Here is a 17,700-nt window from a genome sequence, read left to right as displayed (position 1 = left end):
GAACGACCGTGGCGGCGCCCGATGCAGCCGCAGAGTGATGCCCCGGCGCACCGCGCCGCCCCTCCTGTCCTAATACCCGTCGCCAACGCCCCCGATGCAAAAGCCGGCCGCGCGCCGCCCAACCCATGCCGTCAACCGTGTCCGTCGATTGGGACGGCGAGGGAAGGGAAAAAAAGAGAACAAGCTGTGTGGAAGCGGCCCCGCTCCTGTTCCCGCTCGCGTGCCTCTTCTCCTAGCGAGGCGGAGAGAGGGCGAGGAAGTACGCGGATTGGAACAATACTAGGCGGAAACTAGGTACGGGGGAACGGATGGCGACGGAAACACGCCCCCCCCCCCCCCCCCCCCCCTTCCTCCTCTTCTTATTCTTATCCTTATTCTTCTCCGTTTCGCGCTCGATGCCGAGCTCTAGCCCCGCGGCCCTGAGCCGCCCCTAGTACGCGGCGACGGGGCGCCCGTGGTAGGACCAGTCGGGCGTGCCGGCGGAGTTCGCGAACCGGTAGCGGTCGAGCTTGCGGGCGCCGTGGCGCTGGAAGGGCCACTGGAGCCGCCATCTAGAGCGCAAGCGGCTACCGGCCGTCGACCCCGTCGCCGTCGTCGATGCCGTCTCGTCGGACAGGTTGGTGGCCCGGTGCGTCTGGCTATTCATGGCGGGCTCGGCGTGCGTCGTTGTCCTGGGTCGGCTCGTCCTGGCTGGATGTGGCTGCTGGTTGGTTGGTCGGTCGGTCGGTCGGCGACGATGCGGACCGTGTTCTTTCTCGTCTGCGATTTGCTGCGTCGGATGCGTGTTGCGGTGTTTTGTTCGATGGATTTCGCGCTGGAGAGAAGAGAGTGTGTTGCTCGCTTATAATACCTTCTGCGATGCGGGGGATGTGGCTTCGTGGTGTCTGGAAGTCCCTAGAAATCCGAAAGTCGAGGCGCTTGGGGGAGGGGGGATCCGGTTTAATACATTGCAACATCAGCCGGAACTCCCTCCCGCCCTTCGCTGGCCTCTTGCCCCCCTAACCAGGGTGTGGACATCAGCTGTTGCAGGGATCACTCAAGGCAGCCCGTAAGACGGGTTGGGGTGTCATTTTCTGACGCCGTATCGGGCTCGCGGCATCGTGATTCGACGGCGATGGTATCATAGACATGCGGCACGCCCTCCTCGAGGGGGCTTAGCTGTGAGTCCGACCCCTATTGGCCGGCGTAGGCGAATGATGTCGCAGTGAGAAAGCCGCCCCAATATGCGTGATGCACGGAATCGCTCCCGACATTAGCCCAATTGTTGCCCGCCGCGTTGATTCTTGATTATATCCCCCCGATCAGATTGTCGCTTCCGTGGATAGCCTGCATCATCGCTTACACTGGCCAGGGCAGAGTCCAGGGGGGTGTAGTCGACGGGGACATAGTGGAGAGGGTTGAAGAGGGGAGAGCAACATTCTTCTGCAGCTTACAGACATGTCCTCTGCAAAGAAGTCGAAGGGGTGCGTGAGACGCCATCATGGGCGTCGCGCTGGCGGGATAATACCCAGTGAGGCTCTACGGTAGGCAGATAGCATGATGTCCTCGAGGAGAATATATTGCACAATGGCGCCGTGATTGGATCTTGAATCGTATCCCTTTCCCCATTGATTCGCATTTCCAAGGGCCTTACTGCTTTCGTTGGTTCGCAGAAACCCGTGCCATGGCGGCTTTCCAGGTGGGCTTCTACACCACTGTCATCCTCGCCGCGTTGAAAGTTACCCTGATCGCGGTCGAGATCATGCTGCACGTTCCTTTCCTTGTAAAATGCTACGAGTTTCTCATCTCGTTCCCGGGCCGCTTCAAGTTTATTTTAGTATACTCTCTTCTCAAGCCCCTGGCCTTCCTTTTCCCCTCGTTGAACTGGGTCCCGCCCGATCCTGACGGGGGTCCCGCCTCTTTACTACGGTCATTCGGATACGTCTCCGCGTTCTTTGCTCTAGTCCTCGGCGGCGTCTCCTTCGTGGGGCTCGGCGCGAAGGAATCCGACGAGCCCGGCCAGTGTGAGAACGCGGACGCGGACATCGTGGGAGACGGCGTCCGCGCGGCTGCTTGGATGCAGGTGGGCATACTATTTCTGATAACCTTCACCGGGATCTGGCACCCCCGGGAGACGGCAGTTAAGGAGATCGGCGGCGGCTTGATTATAACTCACGTGTCGCTGGCGATCGCCCTCCTGGTGCCCTGGGCGCGTCGGGAGCTGTCTCCCATCGACGCAATTCTCGGCGCTATAATCCTCGACGCGCAGGGCAGTTCCCTTTCTATACACCTCGTGACGAAGGAGACCCTCGCAGCTCGTTGGCAAGTGGGAATAAGTCTGCTCGCCCAGCTGCTCGGCCTCGCCATAGAGGGCATTCTCGTCGGCAGCTTTACCTCGGGCCTACTTCCCTCACAAGATTGCGATTGCTTCTCGGTCTTCTGGTGGGCGTGGTTCAGCAACTGTCTGGATGACTCGCCCCCGAACGATATCAGGCCTTACTGGATCTACTTCGCGTACCGGTTCCTCAACATCGCTCACGGCTCCTACTTCGCCGTCATACGTGCCGAAACCTATCACCAGGCCGAGCGATGGGATATCGAGAATCCGTGCAACCCCGTGGACTTCAGAAAGTGTCAAACCTGCTACGAGTGTAGCTACTGCCGCATTTGCAAGAGGAAAGCCGGCTGCGATTTACACGGACAACTTCAGACACCATTACCGATCCCCGGCCAAGACAAGGATGTGTGTCCAACTTGCAAAGGATGCATAAAATGCGGATACGACTTTGGAGGGAGGCCGACAGGCACCGAGTGCTGCGTCGCTTGCCACTTGTGTAAGGGATGCGGCCACCACATCAGCGACCGACAAACTATGATGCTCTACGGAGAGCGGTTTTCCGAATCCTTTGTGACCGTGAGCGTCAACTTCCTCGAAAACAGCGTCCTGGCGATGCTCAGCATGATCTCGGCCGAGGTCACGATGGCTATCAACCAGGTGCACAAGACGTCTCCGTTATACTCCGTCGGGCAGCTAACGGCTCTCACCGTTGCTGGTGGGACGGTGATTCGGGCGCTGTGGTACTTCATCTTCATGTTCTACAAGGGAACTCGTAAGTGGATGGCGTTCCCCATCCGGAAGATTAAGCAGCTGACCAGTGGTACTTGTAATTTTCCCGTTTGCCAGGCTAGAAGTGCCTTTGCGGGATTATAGATAATAAAGGGGGATCTGGCGTTTAAGATGCGTAGCGGAATTAGAAATTCTGACGCGTTTCTATTTATACCCGACATGACCAGTCGCTATATATCGATATAGCTACGTATCAGGAAAGGCTTAAAAAGGCCTCTTGGTGAAGAGAGGATTTGGGTCCCGTGGTTAGGGCTAGGTCATCAGTACCTACGTTGTCTACGGGGAATATCAAGGAATGCAGTAGACGGAAGCACGCGACGAATTGCTCCCTTCTCCTGGAAATACAGAGCAAAGGAATTTCCAAGCGGAGGGGGTAGTACCCGCGGCAGACTTCTGAGAGATGACTGGCGTCATGTGAGGCGTGAATGCCCTGTTACAAGCGCATGTGTATGCATAGTTACCGCTACGATAGAACACGAGGCTTAGTACGCCAGATTGGCGGTGAGCGAGTCGAGAGACTGGGGCGCTGTCGAGCCCGCCGCTTGCCAAAGGAAAATTACACATATTATCGTGCCTAGATCGCCGAGCAGAGAGACATCCACGGCGACATTTGTCCTGAGGCAAAAGTCCATCATGCGAGGCTTTCTGTAGCCGGCCTGTTCCTCCTCCCACTCGGGGAAGGGATCTCGATTCAGATTGCTGAGAACGTAGCAGTCCACCTTCTAGAAGACGTGATTCGGTGTACCCGCCCCTCACACGAGCTCAGCCACGCCTCCGTCAGCTTACGCTCCAGAGTATATCTCCTTAGGGCCAGACATACGTCCGATGTCGCCGTCATCCGTGGCCTCACCAAAGCTTAGTCCCTCTGTCCCTCCCGTGCTTCGCCTCACTCCCTCTTGGCCTTCGTCCCGCTCTCCTCGCGCCCCGTCCTCGTTCCCCCTCTTGCCGTCACCGCCTCCACGCCCTTCACCACCAGCCACCGCGCCAGCACCTCGTGCAGCCACCGCCCCGCCCAGCCCTCCAGCATGGTCGGGCCCTCGCGGCCGCGCTCGCGCCATAGCACCGTCTCGTTGACGAACACCACCGTGGCCTCCGCGGCAGCGCGGTCGAACCCGACGTCCAGCGCCCCCCGGACCACCGGCCCCGTCCACCCGGTCGGCGGCTCCAGGCGCAGCACCGCCCGCGTTGTCGTCATGGTCCGTGGTCCCTCGCCCCGCGCCGTGCCGGTCCCCTCCTTGAGACGGCACCGCTCCCGTCGCCGCGCCGAGACCACGTACACGCCGCACACGCGGTCCCCGACCGCGAATTCGCACGCGCTCAGGTACGCGTCCTCGAAGCTGCGCGCGAACATCTGACCCTCTCGTTCCCGCGCCTTAGCCGTAACTTCCCGCTCTCTATATTCTCCTTCCTCACCTTCGCTCCTGTTATTATTGTTCTCGTCGCCCGCATCTTTCTCTCCCTCTTCGTTATCCTCCTTCTGCAGCAGCGATGACATCCCCATGCGCCGCATGACGCGGGCCTGGGGCGTGCGTGCAAAAGCGCACATCGTCGCGCTGAGGTAGCTGCGGAGGAGCCGCTCGTCTGCCTCTTCATCGTCGTCGTTGTCGTCGTCGTCGTCTTGTCCCCCAGGCCTTCGCACCCCGCCTTCGCCTTCGTCGCCAGGGGATCGTGCGCGACGGTGGGCCGGCCGGGCTGCGAAGCCAAATTCCGCACGTAGCGCCCCGGTCCCTACCGGTCGCGACGTGACGCGCTCGCGCGTGACGACGTAATGCGACGGCGCGATGAGGACGGTCGGCGGGATCAGGCCCCGGGTGAGCGCGCCAGGACCGCTCGTGTCCGCGCCTCCCGTATCCTCGTAGTTACCACCGTCGTCGTTGGCGTCGCGCTCCGCGGCGCCCTTCGCGTTCGGAGCCGGAGGGTGAGAAGGGGCCACGCAGGATCCCACGAGCTCGGTTAGCGCCTCGGGCGGCGCGAGCCGACACCCGGCGGCGACAGTGCGGCGCGCGACGGAGCGTTGCAGGTATGCGAGGTACGCGGCTGGGAGGACGACAGCGGCGGCGACGGCAATGGAGGCGAGAGTGGACGGCGTAGCAGTCGTCGTTACCGTGGTTGTTGCCACCGTCGCGGCCGCGGCGGCGCGGGAGCTGGCGAGGGTAGAGAAGGGCATTCGCAGTGACGATTGTGGAATGAATGGATGGAGCTTGGAGCTTATAGGTAACAAGTAGGCGTGTATACGTTTGTTAGTGCTAGAGGAGAGAGAGGTGGGGAATTGATGGCGATGGCGATGAATGTGGATTCCGCCTAGATAGAAGACGCAAGAAGGAAAGAGACGCGAAGGGGACACAAGGAGCTGAGCACTAGATAAATCGGACCGAGGACTTCCCGTAAAGCCCGTAGGTCTCGCGATAAAACTGTCGGAATCGCTCTAGGTATGGCGCAGGCTAGAACAGAGAGCAGAGCACGGACAGCAGACGATGCCGGCGCGTCGCCAGCATGACTCGGCCCAGCTGGGGACTATGTATGCAGCGTTTGCAGAGGCGAGGTTGCCAATAAGCTCGGGTAGATGTCAGCCCTAAGAGGCGACATGGCGATAAACGGCTCGTATAATTCGCCTTCGGACTCGCGAGCCAAACCGAGAGAGGCCGGAAGCGGACCTAATTCGGTCGATGACAACGGGCCACACGTGAGGCCATTCCTCGCTGGGTATACCGCGTAATTATACCGCGTAGGGGCTTGCATCTAAGCATGCGAAAGCCAGCTCTTAGCTCTAGCTATGTACACACCAGGCTAGATAGGGTAGGGATGTATGGAGCCAAGACAGTTCCGACCAAGCCATTGGGGGGGGGTGTGACGACGGGGCGGCGGCTTGGGATAGGAGAAGTATAGGTGGGTAGATATTGATATACACCCCTGTACTGACTTCACACACACGCACAAGTACAAAGAGCACTACACATCTGACATCCGTCGATTTCGACCGAGCTTCATTTCAAGCGACACACACATATATACACACTTCTACTTCTTATAAGACGGCAACGAACCCGTCCGTACGGGGGTTATATAGGGGGAGGGGGGCAGACTGGGCCATCGCGAGACAGCCAGAGTGCGAGCACAAGTGCGAGCACAAGTGCGAGTGCGAATATGCAACTGCCAGCACACACATACGAATCCAATTGTATACGAGGCGTATGCGTTGATAAGTCAAGAAGGGGGCATGACGAGGTATATCGACGGGGTGAAGAAAAAGGTGAGTTCACCTGTTTTGCCAACTAGAAAAAGCGAACAAAGATAAAAACGAAACAAGGAGGTATTCCTTCTCGAGGAAGACCCCCGACGCAATGCACCGTCGCCACCTCCCGGGAACGCCTCCCGCTTAATTCAAACGTCTTCAAAGCCAAGGGCAAAAAAAGGCAGCGCACGCTAATGGTGGTGATCCAGCGATGGCTGCTGTCAGCGGACGTGACAAGGAGGCAGCTATACCTCCTCGGCGCGATCTAGGGTGTCGAGCGGCACGTAGCCCTCGTCCTTGCGGGACTGGCGGCCGAACACACCGCCCGCGAGGTCCTGGACACGCCCGACAACGCCACCGAGGCCCCAGCCGCGGCCGCGCTTCTTGAGACCGCCCTTGTCCGCCAGCAGCGCCTCCTCCATCCACTGCGGTCGCTTCCAGAACTTGAGCAGCAGCGAGCTGATTACCACGCTGACGCTGCTGCACGCCATCGCCGCTCCGGCCGCCATCGGGTGCAGGTGCCATCCCAACGGCAGGAACAGTCCCATGGCGAACGGTAGGCCCACCACGTTGTACAGGCACGCCCACGCCAGGTTGAGCTTGATGCGCGTAAAGATGGTGCGCGACAGGTTGAGCGCCGCGGGGATGTCCATCAGGTCGTTCGGCCGCATCAGCACCACGTCAGCTGCCTCCATCGCGACGTCCGTGCCGCTGGCCATCGCAACCCCGACGTTCGCCGTCGCTAGCGCTGGGGAGTCGTTGATACCGTCACCGACCATGGCAACGCACTCGCCCCGCTCCTGGATCTGGCGGATGATGTCCTGCTTCTGGTCCGGCGACACGTTGGCGTAGACGTTATCGTGTGAGATGCCAACTGCCGAGGCGACAGCCAACGCAGTTGACCGCTGGTCGCCCGTCACGATCGCTGTCTTAATGCCCATCTTGTGCAACACGCTGATCGCCGCGGCAGCACCCTCCTTGATGGTATCCGCGAGACAGAGGTGGCCGGCGTACTTGCCATCGATGCCGATAAAGACGTTTGTTGTTCCGGCGGACGACGACTTCGACTTGTTCGCTTTCGAGTTTATCTCTTCCGAAGCCTCTACCGCATCTTCTGGTACGTCAACCCCATTCTCCCGCAGGAACCTGACGCTCCCTATAAGCACCTGGTAACGGGTGCGGTTGGAGCTGGTAGCTGGCTCGACGACCGCATCGATGCCTCGGCCCACGACAGCCGTGAACTTGCCGATGCTGCCATCGATCGTTGCCTCGGCATCTAAGCCGAGTTCAACGCGTGCAGCTGCTAAGACGGCTTTGCCAACCGGGTGCTCGCTGCCCATCTCGGCCAGTCCTACAATCGCCCACCAGAGCCGTCGGCGTGAGTCATCGTCTTGCCAGACGGACGGCGTCTTTATGCTCGCGACGCTCATCTTTCCGTAGGTAAGCGTTCCCGTCTTGTCGAGCACGACTTGGGTGATTTTCGTTGTGGTTTCCAATGCGGCACCGCCCTTGACCAGGATGCCGTTCTCCGCGCCCACTCCCGTGCCGACCATAACCGCAGTGGGCGTTGCCAGACCGAGCGCGCACGGGCAAGCGAATACGATGACAGATATGCAGAGCTGAACACAGACCATCAACTTGCCGCCGCTTTCAGCCTTGAGGAAGATCATGGGAGGATTATCTAGGACATGGCTGAGTATCATCCAGACGAAGAAGGTCAAAAAGCCGAGGACGAGAATGGTCGGTACGAAGTAGCCCGCGAGGGTATCGGCGAGTCGCTGGATAGGAGCTCGAGTAGTCTGAGCGTCCTGCACGAGCTTCACGATTTGGCTGAGCTGGGTGTCTCGGCCCGCTCGGGTGACGCGAAAGTCGACCCGGCCGTGACCGTTAACAGTTCCACCGATGACGTTGCTGCCCTTCTTCTTCTGGACCGGGATCGCCTCTCCCGTGACCATGCTTTCGTCAACGTATGTCTCACCCCGCACGATGACGCCGTCCGCCGGGATCTTATCACCGGGACGTATAATGACGACGTCACCAACGGAGATGAGCTCGGTAGGAATAACCTTAGCTTCCGCTGCGTTCCCGTCGCGAGTCGGCGTCTCCGTCTTCCCCGACCCCGCGACGGAATCCCAACCTTCGGCGGCCTTCTCAGCCGCGATCGGGTCGGCATAGATAGTAGCCATAGAGGGAGCCAACGACATAAGTCGTGAGAGAGCCTTTGACGTCTGCCCCTTGGCCCGGTTTTCCAGGAAACGACCGAGAGTGATGAATGTGATTAGCATAGTGCTGGTGTCGAATATCGTTTTCGGTCGGGTATGTGGTGGGCAGACGACGGAGACAACCATGGCGAAGCAGCTGAAGAAGAAGGCTGCTGAAGTACCTAGAACGACGAGCACATCCATCGTCGGAGACCTGTGCTTGACAGATTTGTAGGCTGAAACATAGAAACGCTTGCCTATGCCAAACTGAACAGGTATCGTCAAAACCAAGCAGATGACATCGCCTAGGTAAAGGCCAGGGAAGATAGAGAGACCTCCAAAATCTAGTGCGGGGACGAGCATGGGGAAAATCATGCCAATGAAGAAGACCGGGAGCGCAAAGGACAAGGAGATCTGGAATGCCCTCTTCCATTCTTGGATTTCCCTCGTCTTTGCTAGGGATTCCAATTGCGCGTTATTATCGTCGTTATCGGCGACGAGCGCATTGAATCCCAACTTCTCCACCTCTTCGACGATCACGCGCAAGCCCGTCAGATTCGGTCGGTGAGACACGGTAAGCCGGGACGTAGCCATGTTCAGCTTAGCGGAGCTAACGCCGGGGAGGGTGGCCAAGGCCTCTTCAATGGTTTTGGCGGCCGAGGCATCCGGGTTTCCGTAAATCTTGAATTGCGACGTCGCAGACGTGCCGGAGTGGTCCGCCGCGGCGAACACGGTCGATATGACCTTTGCGCCGAAGCCCGCGTCTTCGACGATCTCGGCGATCTTTTCGGGCGAGATCTTGGTCGTGTCGTGGGTAATGACGGCGCGCTCCGCCAATAGACTGATATTGAAACGCAATAGACCGTCGAGACCGGAGAAACTTCCCTCGACCGCGGACGTGCATGCGCCGCACGTCATCCCTTCAATCGCAACTGTGGTCGTGGCAACCATCGAGTTCGATTCGGTCTCGCTCGATCTCGACTCGCCGGACTTGGACAACTCGCTCGATACCAGAGTCGCGCCGAACCCTCGGTCCTCGATGATTTCTATTATCTTGTCGGTGGACAGCAGAGACGCATCGTGCTCCACCACCGCCCTCTCCGAAAGCAACGATATGCTGAAATGTTTCACTCCCGTCACATCCGCGAAGCCGCCCTCAACGGCGGAGGTGCAGGCCCCGCAGGTCATTCCCTCGACAGCGATAGTCGTCACGGCGGTCGAGGGCTTGTCGTCATCATGCGAGCGGTCGAATCTCGGAGTGGGCAAGGGGGTGGGTAGGTCGGTGGAGAGAACCTCGGCCTCGAAGCCGCGGTCCTCGATGATTTCTTGTACTTGTTCGGCAGGTACTCGTTGGGGGTCGTGCATGACCACAGCGCGTTCCATCACCAGACTCACCGACACGCTTCCGACACCGTCGACGCCCTTGAAGCCCGCTTCAACAGACGAGGTGCAGGAGCCGCACCTAATATTCGACTGCGTTAGTCTCAGGAAACCAATTGCGCCAGACGGTCCGGGATTAGGGGGTCGTACGTCATGCCACCGACTCTTAGAGTGGTAGTAGCCCACCGAGCAGGCGTCCCCGGACTCCGTTGGGAAGATCCGGAGGGCTCCCTCGGCGAGACCTTGATGTATCCGGGAGCCATGACGGCAGTTCGGGGGCGAGATGAGCAGAGGCGCGGACGGTGTCGCTAGACCTGCTATATTTTCCACTTTTTTCTTCTCGCGACGTACTGGATTTCTATACAATGACCGGCATATTCTAGGGGTGTGAGGTCATATCGCGGTAACAAAGGGCAAGTCCTGGTGTGCCGGGACGAGATCGTTGTGTGAGGGATTCCGGCGCCCGGCGGGAGTGCAGACAGTTGTATGTTCCCTTCTTCTCAGGTGGGGTTTTCTGTAGATAATTACAACTCTGCTGTACGGTTTGGTCGGTATTGTCAAAACCCAGCAACGAGGCCGAGAAAGAGAGAGCTGGGACAGACGAAGAGAAGAAGAAAGAAAAAAAGAGATCGAACGATCGCAGGACTTTGGGTTGTGACAGGATCTAGGTTTGCGAGCTTCCAGTCAGGGACGGGACGGGGGACTGAAGGGGGATAATAACGATGGCGAAAGGCGCGGACAGAGGGATGAATAGGGTACCTGCGGATCTAGGTAACTAATATGGATAAGTTGAGCTTTGACTAAGTAGTGGATACCCGGACAGGACCGTGCGAGCCTAGTGAAGGGACGGCGGGGCTCTGCTAGTAGGCTTGGTGGGCACAGTGCGGTGCAAGCGGGGGGTGGGCCAATACGGAGTAAGTGTCTTGTACCCTGTACTTGGCTCGGGTACTTGGCACCTGGGCGTTTTCAAACATGAATCGATAAACCCAGCACCCAATACGGGATTCCGTCAGGTATATGCGTAGGTACCTGTGCTTGTGCGCACACTCTGAGGTAGGATGGAGGCCGGCCGACAGGGGGGGGAGGCGCTCAGGGGGGGATCTGTTCGACCTGCCTGACCTGGCAATGGAAGCGATCTTGTTCTCGAACTGGAGGATCCGGATCACCACGTCCTAAGGTAGTACGCACGCCGTTACCCATACTACGTTTACACATGCTTATATACAGGCGTGCTCATGTGGACGGGCACTGCTATAGTGGGATTCCGATCCGAGAAGCGGGTTGCTAAGCAATGGTGGCGAGATTGATGTGAATACGTAACGGGTTTCGGTAGCACCGTTCGGCAGACGTAATCGACAACCCATGACGAGGACCATATATCATACAGAACGCGATGATCCGGGTTTTCATCAGGGTGACAGCAACCAGCAAGTTGCAAGCAGGTGGCCTCGGTCTCGAGCAGCGAGGGCGAGGGGGAAAGCAGGTAGACTGGCCGTCGCGACGAAAACTCATTTGCCGAGCCCTCCGGTAGGTTCGGACAGCGCGGAGGAGGTGGGAATTAATTAAGACACCGTGGTCGTGGGGATATACCTAGAGGGATGTTGGCCAAGATGCGATGGTCTACCTAGGTAGGAGGTAGGTAGTGGCCCCGGGCTAAGGTATCTAAGAGCGAGTCTGACGGTGTATTTGCAAGTTCCCTTTTTCTCTTTGCGCGTCCCGGAGGACGACGTCCGTCTATCCTGCTTGGTCGGCTGGGCTGGTTCGTAGAGACCCAGTACAGGTACCTACCTATAAGACCTGCCCTAGGCCGAGTCCAACAGGCCCATAGCTGTCGACGCGGACCGCTCTCTGCATTACGCACACGTACTACGGTAGGGCGAGGGCATGCCCTGGTGCCATTTGGTTTCATTACCAGATAACTTCCGACCTCGACCGCGTTGCGGTTTATGCAGCTTACGTACCTCCACGTCTGGATACCCAGTATTGATGGGATATCAGGAGGAGGTACCTGTGTCCTATAAGTATCAGCATAGTGTATCGGTGCAAGGCAAGCCGAATTAGGGACCTGATTGCGTACGAAGGTACGTGAGCACATGCGATGCGCGGAACGACCGGGATGCGATAAGATAAGGCAGGTGGGCAATCGGTAGGACGGACCTTAGCCTCTGCCGAGCCTCGCTCCATCGCTACTCCCAGCTATCTTAAGCATAGGGGGCGTGACCTGCCCCGCCGTGAGTTAGTGAAGTACTTCATGTTTACGGCGAAACAGCAGCTACAGCATAGGTATCTCCCTATCCGAACACCACCCCTGGCCTACCTAGGAGAGGAGGACGGGCCTTGGCGCTCCGTCGAAGCGGAAGCTCAAACGCCCTTGATACGAAGTTAGCACAACCTCCCTCAGTGCCACACCAACGAGGTACCACGCCCACCCACCTTACCACGTTCGAGTACCACACGCGAGATCCATCTTCACCATCGTCAGCGAATCCCCGACGGATCAAAGAGGATAGATCCCTGGGCGTTTCGTTTCCCATCCTTGCCGATTTGCACCCCTCCCGTTTCTAATTTAAACCCCCTAATCGAACAACCAAACTCTCTCAGCATCCTCGCCAAGCCGTTTATCTGCTTGTTGCTTCATCCGCGGGGCACTGTAAAGTTATCGACCGATCGACCGGCAGCCGGAACGACGGGGCCACGACAGGCACGGCAGGGAGAGGCGAGGCGAGGCTGAGCTGTCTGGCCCGGGTCGCTCTCCCTCCTCCGCATCCCCCAAACTAGAAACACTGTACCTATCGGCGATAATCTTCGTATCCCATACCTACATCATCCTCAGCCTTGTGCGAGCCTGAGCTCGAGTTCACTAGGACCTTCATCATCACGAACCAGCCATATTGATCTCCCGGCGCCATCATGGAGCAGACTAAAGCGCTGAACGCTCTCGAGGTAACCTTCCTCTCCCCTGCGTATCACGCTCTCTGGTGGTTATTGACTCCCAAGCACGAAGCCGTCATATTCCATATATCTATAGAGATCGTATAGAAATCATAACTAACCTTCTCCTCCCACTAGCCATTCCTCGCCCTCACCAAGTCCGCCACCGCACCCCGCGCCGCCGCCGACCTCGTCACCCAGGCCACCTCGCATCCCCACACCTTTGTGTTCGCCGAGTTGCTGCAGGCCCCGCAGATCCAGGCCCTCTCCCAGTCGCCCGAGCACGCCCCCTACCTCGCCCTCCTCGAGATCTTTAGTTTCGGCACCTATACCACTTACGACCGCGCCCGCGCCGACCTACCCTCGCTTAACGATGCCCAGCTGCTCAAGCTGCGCCAGCTCTCGCTCCTGACCCTTGCCCGCGACCCCGGCGCCAACCTGACGTACGCCGCGCTGCGGGAGAGCCTCGGCCTCCCGAGCGGCACCGACGACGGCGGCCGCGCCGTCGAGGACCTCGTCATCAGCGCCGTCTACGCGGGCCTGCTCTCAGCGCAGCTCGACCCGCGCCGCCGCACGGTCTACGTCCCGCGCGTCGCACCCCTCCGGGACCTCGAGCCGAACTCGATCCCGTCGATGCTGACGGCGCTGCGCGCCTGGTCCGGCCGCTGCGCCGACACGCTGTCGGACCTCGAGGCCCAGATCGCGGCGGTGCGGGCGTCGGCTCGCGAGCGCCACGACGAGGCCCGCGCGCGCCAGGAGACGTTTACCCGGCTCGCCGAGGAGCTGAAGCTGGGCGAGCTGTCGCCGTCGGGCGACGGCCTCGGCATCAGCGGGCCGACGCGGGCGGGCGTCGTCCACAGCCGCCACCAGGCCCGGCTGCTCGACCGCGCCGTGGCCAACCTCGTCGGCACGCAGTCGCGCAACGGCAACAAGCGCGGCAGCGGCAGCCTCGAGCCCGGCAACGACGAGTGCGACGACGAGGCCATGGACCTCGACGAGGAGGAGCCGGACGACGGGTCCGGCGAGGGCGGCGGCGGCGGCGGAGGGTTTAGCAGCGTGGCCGGGGCTGGGTTCGGAGGCGTGGCGGCGGGGGCGAGCGCGGGAAAGAAGAGGTCAAGTCGTCGGAAGATTTAGCCGCTCTCCCAAATTTTATGTGTGTTGGGACTGAGTGGGCGTAAACGAGTCAATGGACACTAAAGAGGGGATTGATATTGCTATGGTCACGATGCCAGGGGAAAGGGGGAAAAGTAGGAGATTAGGTAGCAACAAAGAAAGAGGAATTACGTTGTAAGGAAGTGTGCTTTGGGAAGGACTGCGAATACCACTATCCACACATACACTCCTACCCACCCCTACTCGCTCCCCTATTCTTCAGGAGGCGCAAGAAATCAGAATGAACCTGGCCAGTCGTGTCCGCGCCCCCAGTGTACGTAGATCCCCGCGAGCACACACCATACGCACTCTGCACGAGTCAAGGAAAGGCAGGGAGGCGAGGCAAGCTTAGGATCGCATAGACGCTAGTAATTCACCACTAGTACTAGGTACTACTACCACGTAGACTACAAATGGCCGCACGCGCCGTCCTCCACGCCGTCTAGTCCAGCCGGCTTCACTACAGCTACGCGTCCCTACACTATGAAGAAAGAAAATAAAATAGAAAAAGAAATACACCGTCGCTTCGACGTTCGCCCTATCGACGCCTGCGAGCCCCAGCAGCACGCGGGGTGTGGGGCTGCGGCATCTAACGGCGAGAGCGCTCAAATCAGAAAGCCAAGACCTCGCGCAGAGACGAAAAAAGTTTTAGTTTGTGGGCGGGATCGAATTCGTGTGACGTCGAGCCGGGGGGGGGGAGAAGGGGGGGACACCTGCTACCTACTTGCTACAGGACCTACGCAGCTCCGTGCGTACTCTGGGCGTGAACTCACCGCATCGAAAAAGGAGAGAGAGCTAGATCACTTCACAGCAGCACAAGGTTCCGCGGTCACGGCGCACGATTGCAGCTTAAGGGGGGGCGCGGGGATAAAATAAGGCCGGCCCGATGATGCGGCCCTGCTAATACTAGTATTGGAACTCTAAGAATAAAAGGGGAGGAGGGGCGGGAGGGTTGGCTCCGTATGAGGGGAGAGAGGAGGGAAAAAGAAGGGGAAAAGAAGTGGAATAGGGGAAGTGAAGAGGAAGAGAGAGACAGAACGGCGAGGAGGAGGAAAGATACTCCCTACGCCAACGTATGTAGGCATGCGTGCCTTCGGGAGAGACGAACGGGTGTGGGCCGTTCAAGTCCGCCGGGGCAAACAGGAGAAGAGTAGAAGAAGAAGAAGAAAAAAATCCAAGACGCGTCTAATAAAACCCGTACGCCAGCCATGTATGCCCTCCCCTTGCCTCCCTTTATCCCCCTCCCCCTTTGCTTTCTCTCTCTTTCTCACTTGCCCCGTAACGGCGGGCAGCATCACCTACCGAAACGAGGTTTAAAAAAAACAAGGCAACCCGACATTGCGTGCTCGCACAACCTCGATAGTATCGCACATTCCCTCCACCTATCAGCCCTCCGTAGCAGAGTATTAACTCAAGACTTCTGGCGAAGCCGTTGCAGACCCTAGAACACGGAAACTCCGGGAAAATATAAAATTGTCGTGACGTCGTGACGTGAAATCCATGGCGCACCACCGGTAAGGCGGCAGCGAGGAGGGGCGGGAAACAGGATGCGCCCCCCGTACTCTCACCCTAAAGCCTCTTTCCGGGCACGAAGATGAATAGGACGCAAAGTGCCGCATCGAAGATTGCTGTGATGGCGAGAACCATGAGCGAGCGCTTGATGATCAGCTTGCGGACGTACGGCTCTCGGATGCGGGAGAAGTTGAACGGCGTGTATTCGGTAAAGCCGAGGAGTCCCATGAAGGGGTCGAGGGCGTACTGGTACGAGGCCAGGAAGTATACGCCGATGGTGAATGGCAGGATAACCTATATTTTCGGTTAGCGAATAGTCCCCACACGGAAATGCGGGTGATGATAGGCGGCCACGTACCCAGCATCGCGTCAGACGGGCATAGTCGAGGAAGATCAGGATGAAGCCGGTCCAGAATCCGCCGAAGAGGGAGATGAGGCCGATGATCAGCCTCGCAATGATGGTAGGGGGAATCAAGTTGCCCAAGGCACGGGCGCGCAGGAAGCCAGGGAATGCGTCCCTCTCCATAGCCTGGAACACATAGTCTTTGGCTGCATCAAAGACCTCCGGGTCGTCGCGTCCGTTGTCCTCGATCTCGCGGGTGATATCGGTCGTAATCGAGCCGGGCAAGGTGATCTCGCGTTCGGCGCCGGGGAGCACGAAGGTGTAGAGTATCTTCTCTACGGACGCGCGGAGATCGGTGCGAGCGACAGTGTGCTCCGGTGAGTTTGAGTCGGTGATGTGATGGGGCGTGCTGCCTTGGGTTTTTCGGTCTCGGCTGCTAGCCGGAGAGTCGTGGATCCCGAGGCTAGGCTGATCCCGAAGGAAAGCAGACATCTGAGCGTCCTGCTCCCTCTCCTTCTCGCTGGGGTACGCTGACGGTCCGGCAGCAGGTAGATCGCCCAGGTTATCCAAGGCTTCCAGAACTCGCGAAGACCGCCTCGACTCCTGCTCCAAGTCGGGGGTACCAATCAAGACCGATCGCCGAAGTTCCCGAACGTAGTGACGGCACAACGACATATGCTGGGCCACATCAAGCCTGTCTTCAGTAAGCGAACTGGACTTGCGATCAGCGCGGTAAGGGACCATACCAGAAGTCGAGATAATCGACCGATCGTTGCTGGTCACGCATGTAGATGTAGAACGAGAACAGGTCGACAGGAGGATGCGTGCGACGGCTCAGGACCTCGAACAAGGTCGGCAGCCGGTTTCGCGTGACATCAGGGAGGGGCGTCGGGATATCTCGCGGCGGCAAGCTGAGCCCGGGTTCGGCCATGTTGACGGCTGGTGAGATGAAGTTGACGGGTCGCGAAGATGGGAGTGGATCGGCGAGAAGATTGAAGGTATTGACGACAAGGGACGTGTCGTGAGAACGGTCGCAGGGTAGATTCCCCGCGTCTCTCTCCCTTACTCTCTGTCACTCTCCTCGACCGCGAGTGTGATGATATCGGACCAAGAGGGGGGTGACTCTGTGCTGGTTGGTCAGGACGGGACGGTCGGGCGGGATTGGTTTCTCGGTGGGTAAGTTGTTAGAATCAATCGCATCGAATCGACGAATCAGTCTAGGCAGGCTGGTTCACGCAGCTGGTCGAGGTAGAAACGGGAAAACGAGTGGAACTGCGCACCGCGCAAGGTGTGCTGGTTAGGAGAGAGGAAGGGGGGAGAGAAGAGGCCGGCGCAGGAGGGATGAATTGGGCGTCGAGGCTTGAAGAGGGCAGCTCGGGGAACAAATGGGGCGGACAGCGGCGCACTGGAGGTGGGCTAATAACGAGTCGCTGGCTGCGAAAATCCTGCCTTACTGGTCGGGTCCCTGCCTGGGCCTGTCACCCGGCACCCAAAGTGATTTATGGGAGCCCCGTAACCGTCCAACGCAGCAGGTATCCAGATACACGACGTTCCACGCGAAAACCAGTTTCTCGGCGGGCGGAGACCAAGTACCGAGTACACGGTCACACCAGTACGCGGCCCATCAAACCGTCCTGCGGGCGGGTCCGGTAGCATCCATCCTGGTCTACATAGGTACCTGTATGTAGCCAAGCACAATCGTGTACTCTGTCAATGTATGCATAGGTTATCATCTACGCTATTAGGCAGTGCCAGTCCATACCACCGGCCAGGACAAACAAATGTTTCGCTCTCAGCCTTATTCTGTATGTATGAGTAGATGCACCATCCCTCGAATGCCTCG

General features: G+C 58.8%; 5 protein-coding genes across 5 annotated transcripts; 2 read left to right on the top strand and 3 right to left on the bottom strand.

Moving 5' to 3' along the window:
• Positions 1-1,014: 1,014 nt before the first annotated feature.
• On the top strand, positions 1,015-3,667 carry GGS23DRAFT_554320 (uncharacterized protein). The gene is made up of 2 exons (XM_051515530.1): positions 1,015-3,089; positions 3,164-3,667. The coding sequence occupies exons 1-2, from the start codon at positions 1,664-1,666 to the stop codon at positions 3,166-3,168; spliced, it is 1,431 nt and encodes a 476-aa protein (XP_051374558.1). The 5' UTR covers positions 1,015-1,663; the 3' UTR covers positions 3,169-3,667.
• Positions 3,668-3,831: 164 nt separating this feature from the next.
• GGS23DRAFT_357121 (uncharacterized protein) lies at positions 3,832-5,833 on the bottom strand. The gene has a single exon (XM_051513203.1). The coding sequence runs from the start codon at positions 5,271-5,273 to the stop codon at positions 3,993-3,995; it is 1,281 nt and encodes a 426-aa protein (XP_051374557.1). The 5' UTR covers positions 5,274-5,833; the 3' UTR covers positions 3,832-3,992.
• Positions 5,834-6,454: 621 nt separating this feature from the next.
• Positions 6,455-10,293, bottom strand: GGS23DRAFT_357091 (heavy metal translocatin). The gene is made up of 2 exons (XM_051513201.1): positions 10,070-10,293; positions 6,455-10,001 (listed from the first exon to the last, which is right to left on the bottom strand). The coding sequence occupies exons 1-2, from the start codon at positions 10,180-10,182 to the stop codon at positions 6,584-6,586; spliced, it is 3,531 nt and encodes a 1,176-aa protein (XP_051374556.1). The 5' UTR covers positions 10,183-10,293; the 3' UTR covers positions 6,455-6,583.
• Positions 10,294-12,641: 2,348 nt separating this feature from the next.
• GGS23DRAFT_357067 (uncharacterized protein) lies at positions 12,642-14,167 on the top strand. Its single transcript, XM_051513200.1, has 2 exons — positions 12,642-12,862; positions 12,989-14,167. Exons 1-2 carry the CDS (start codon positions 12,830-12,832, stop codon positions 13,982-13,984), a joined length of 1,029 nt encoding a protein of 342 aa, XP_051374555.1. The 5' UTR covers positions 12,642-12,829; the 3' UTR covers positions 13,985-14,167.
• A 1,278-nt stretch (positions 14,168-15,445) lies between these two features.
• Positions 15,446-16,931, bottom strand: GGS23DRAFT_357038 (RGS domain-containing protein). Its single transcript, XM_051513199.1, has 3 exons — positions 16,604-16,931; positions 15,873-16,551; positions 15,446-15,808 (listed from the first exon to the last, which is right to left on the bottom strand). The coding sequence occupies exons 1-3, from the start codon at positions 16,786-16,788 to the stop codon at positions 15,572-15,574; spliced, it is 1,101 nt and encodes a 366-aa protein (XP_051374554.1). The 5' UTR covers positions 16,789-16,931; the 3' UTR covers positions 15,446-15,571.
• Between the last annotated feature and the right edge of the window lie 769 nt (positions 16,932-17,700).

The sequence above is a fragment of the Durotheca rogersii genome (genome assembly GCF_024521655.1).
Source record: "Durotheca rogersii strain YMJ 92031201 chromosome Unknown GGS23scaffold_4, whole genome shotgun sequence".
Lineage (NCBI taxonomy): Eukaryota > Fungi > Ascomycota > Sordariomycetes > Xylariales > Xylariaceae > Durotheca > Durotheca rogersii.
The sequence above is the reverse complement of the archived record's forward strand: the minus strand, read 5'-3'. Positions and strand labels throughout refer to the sequence as shown.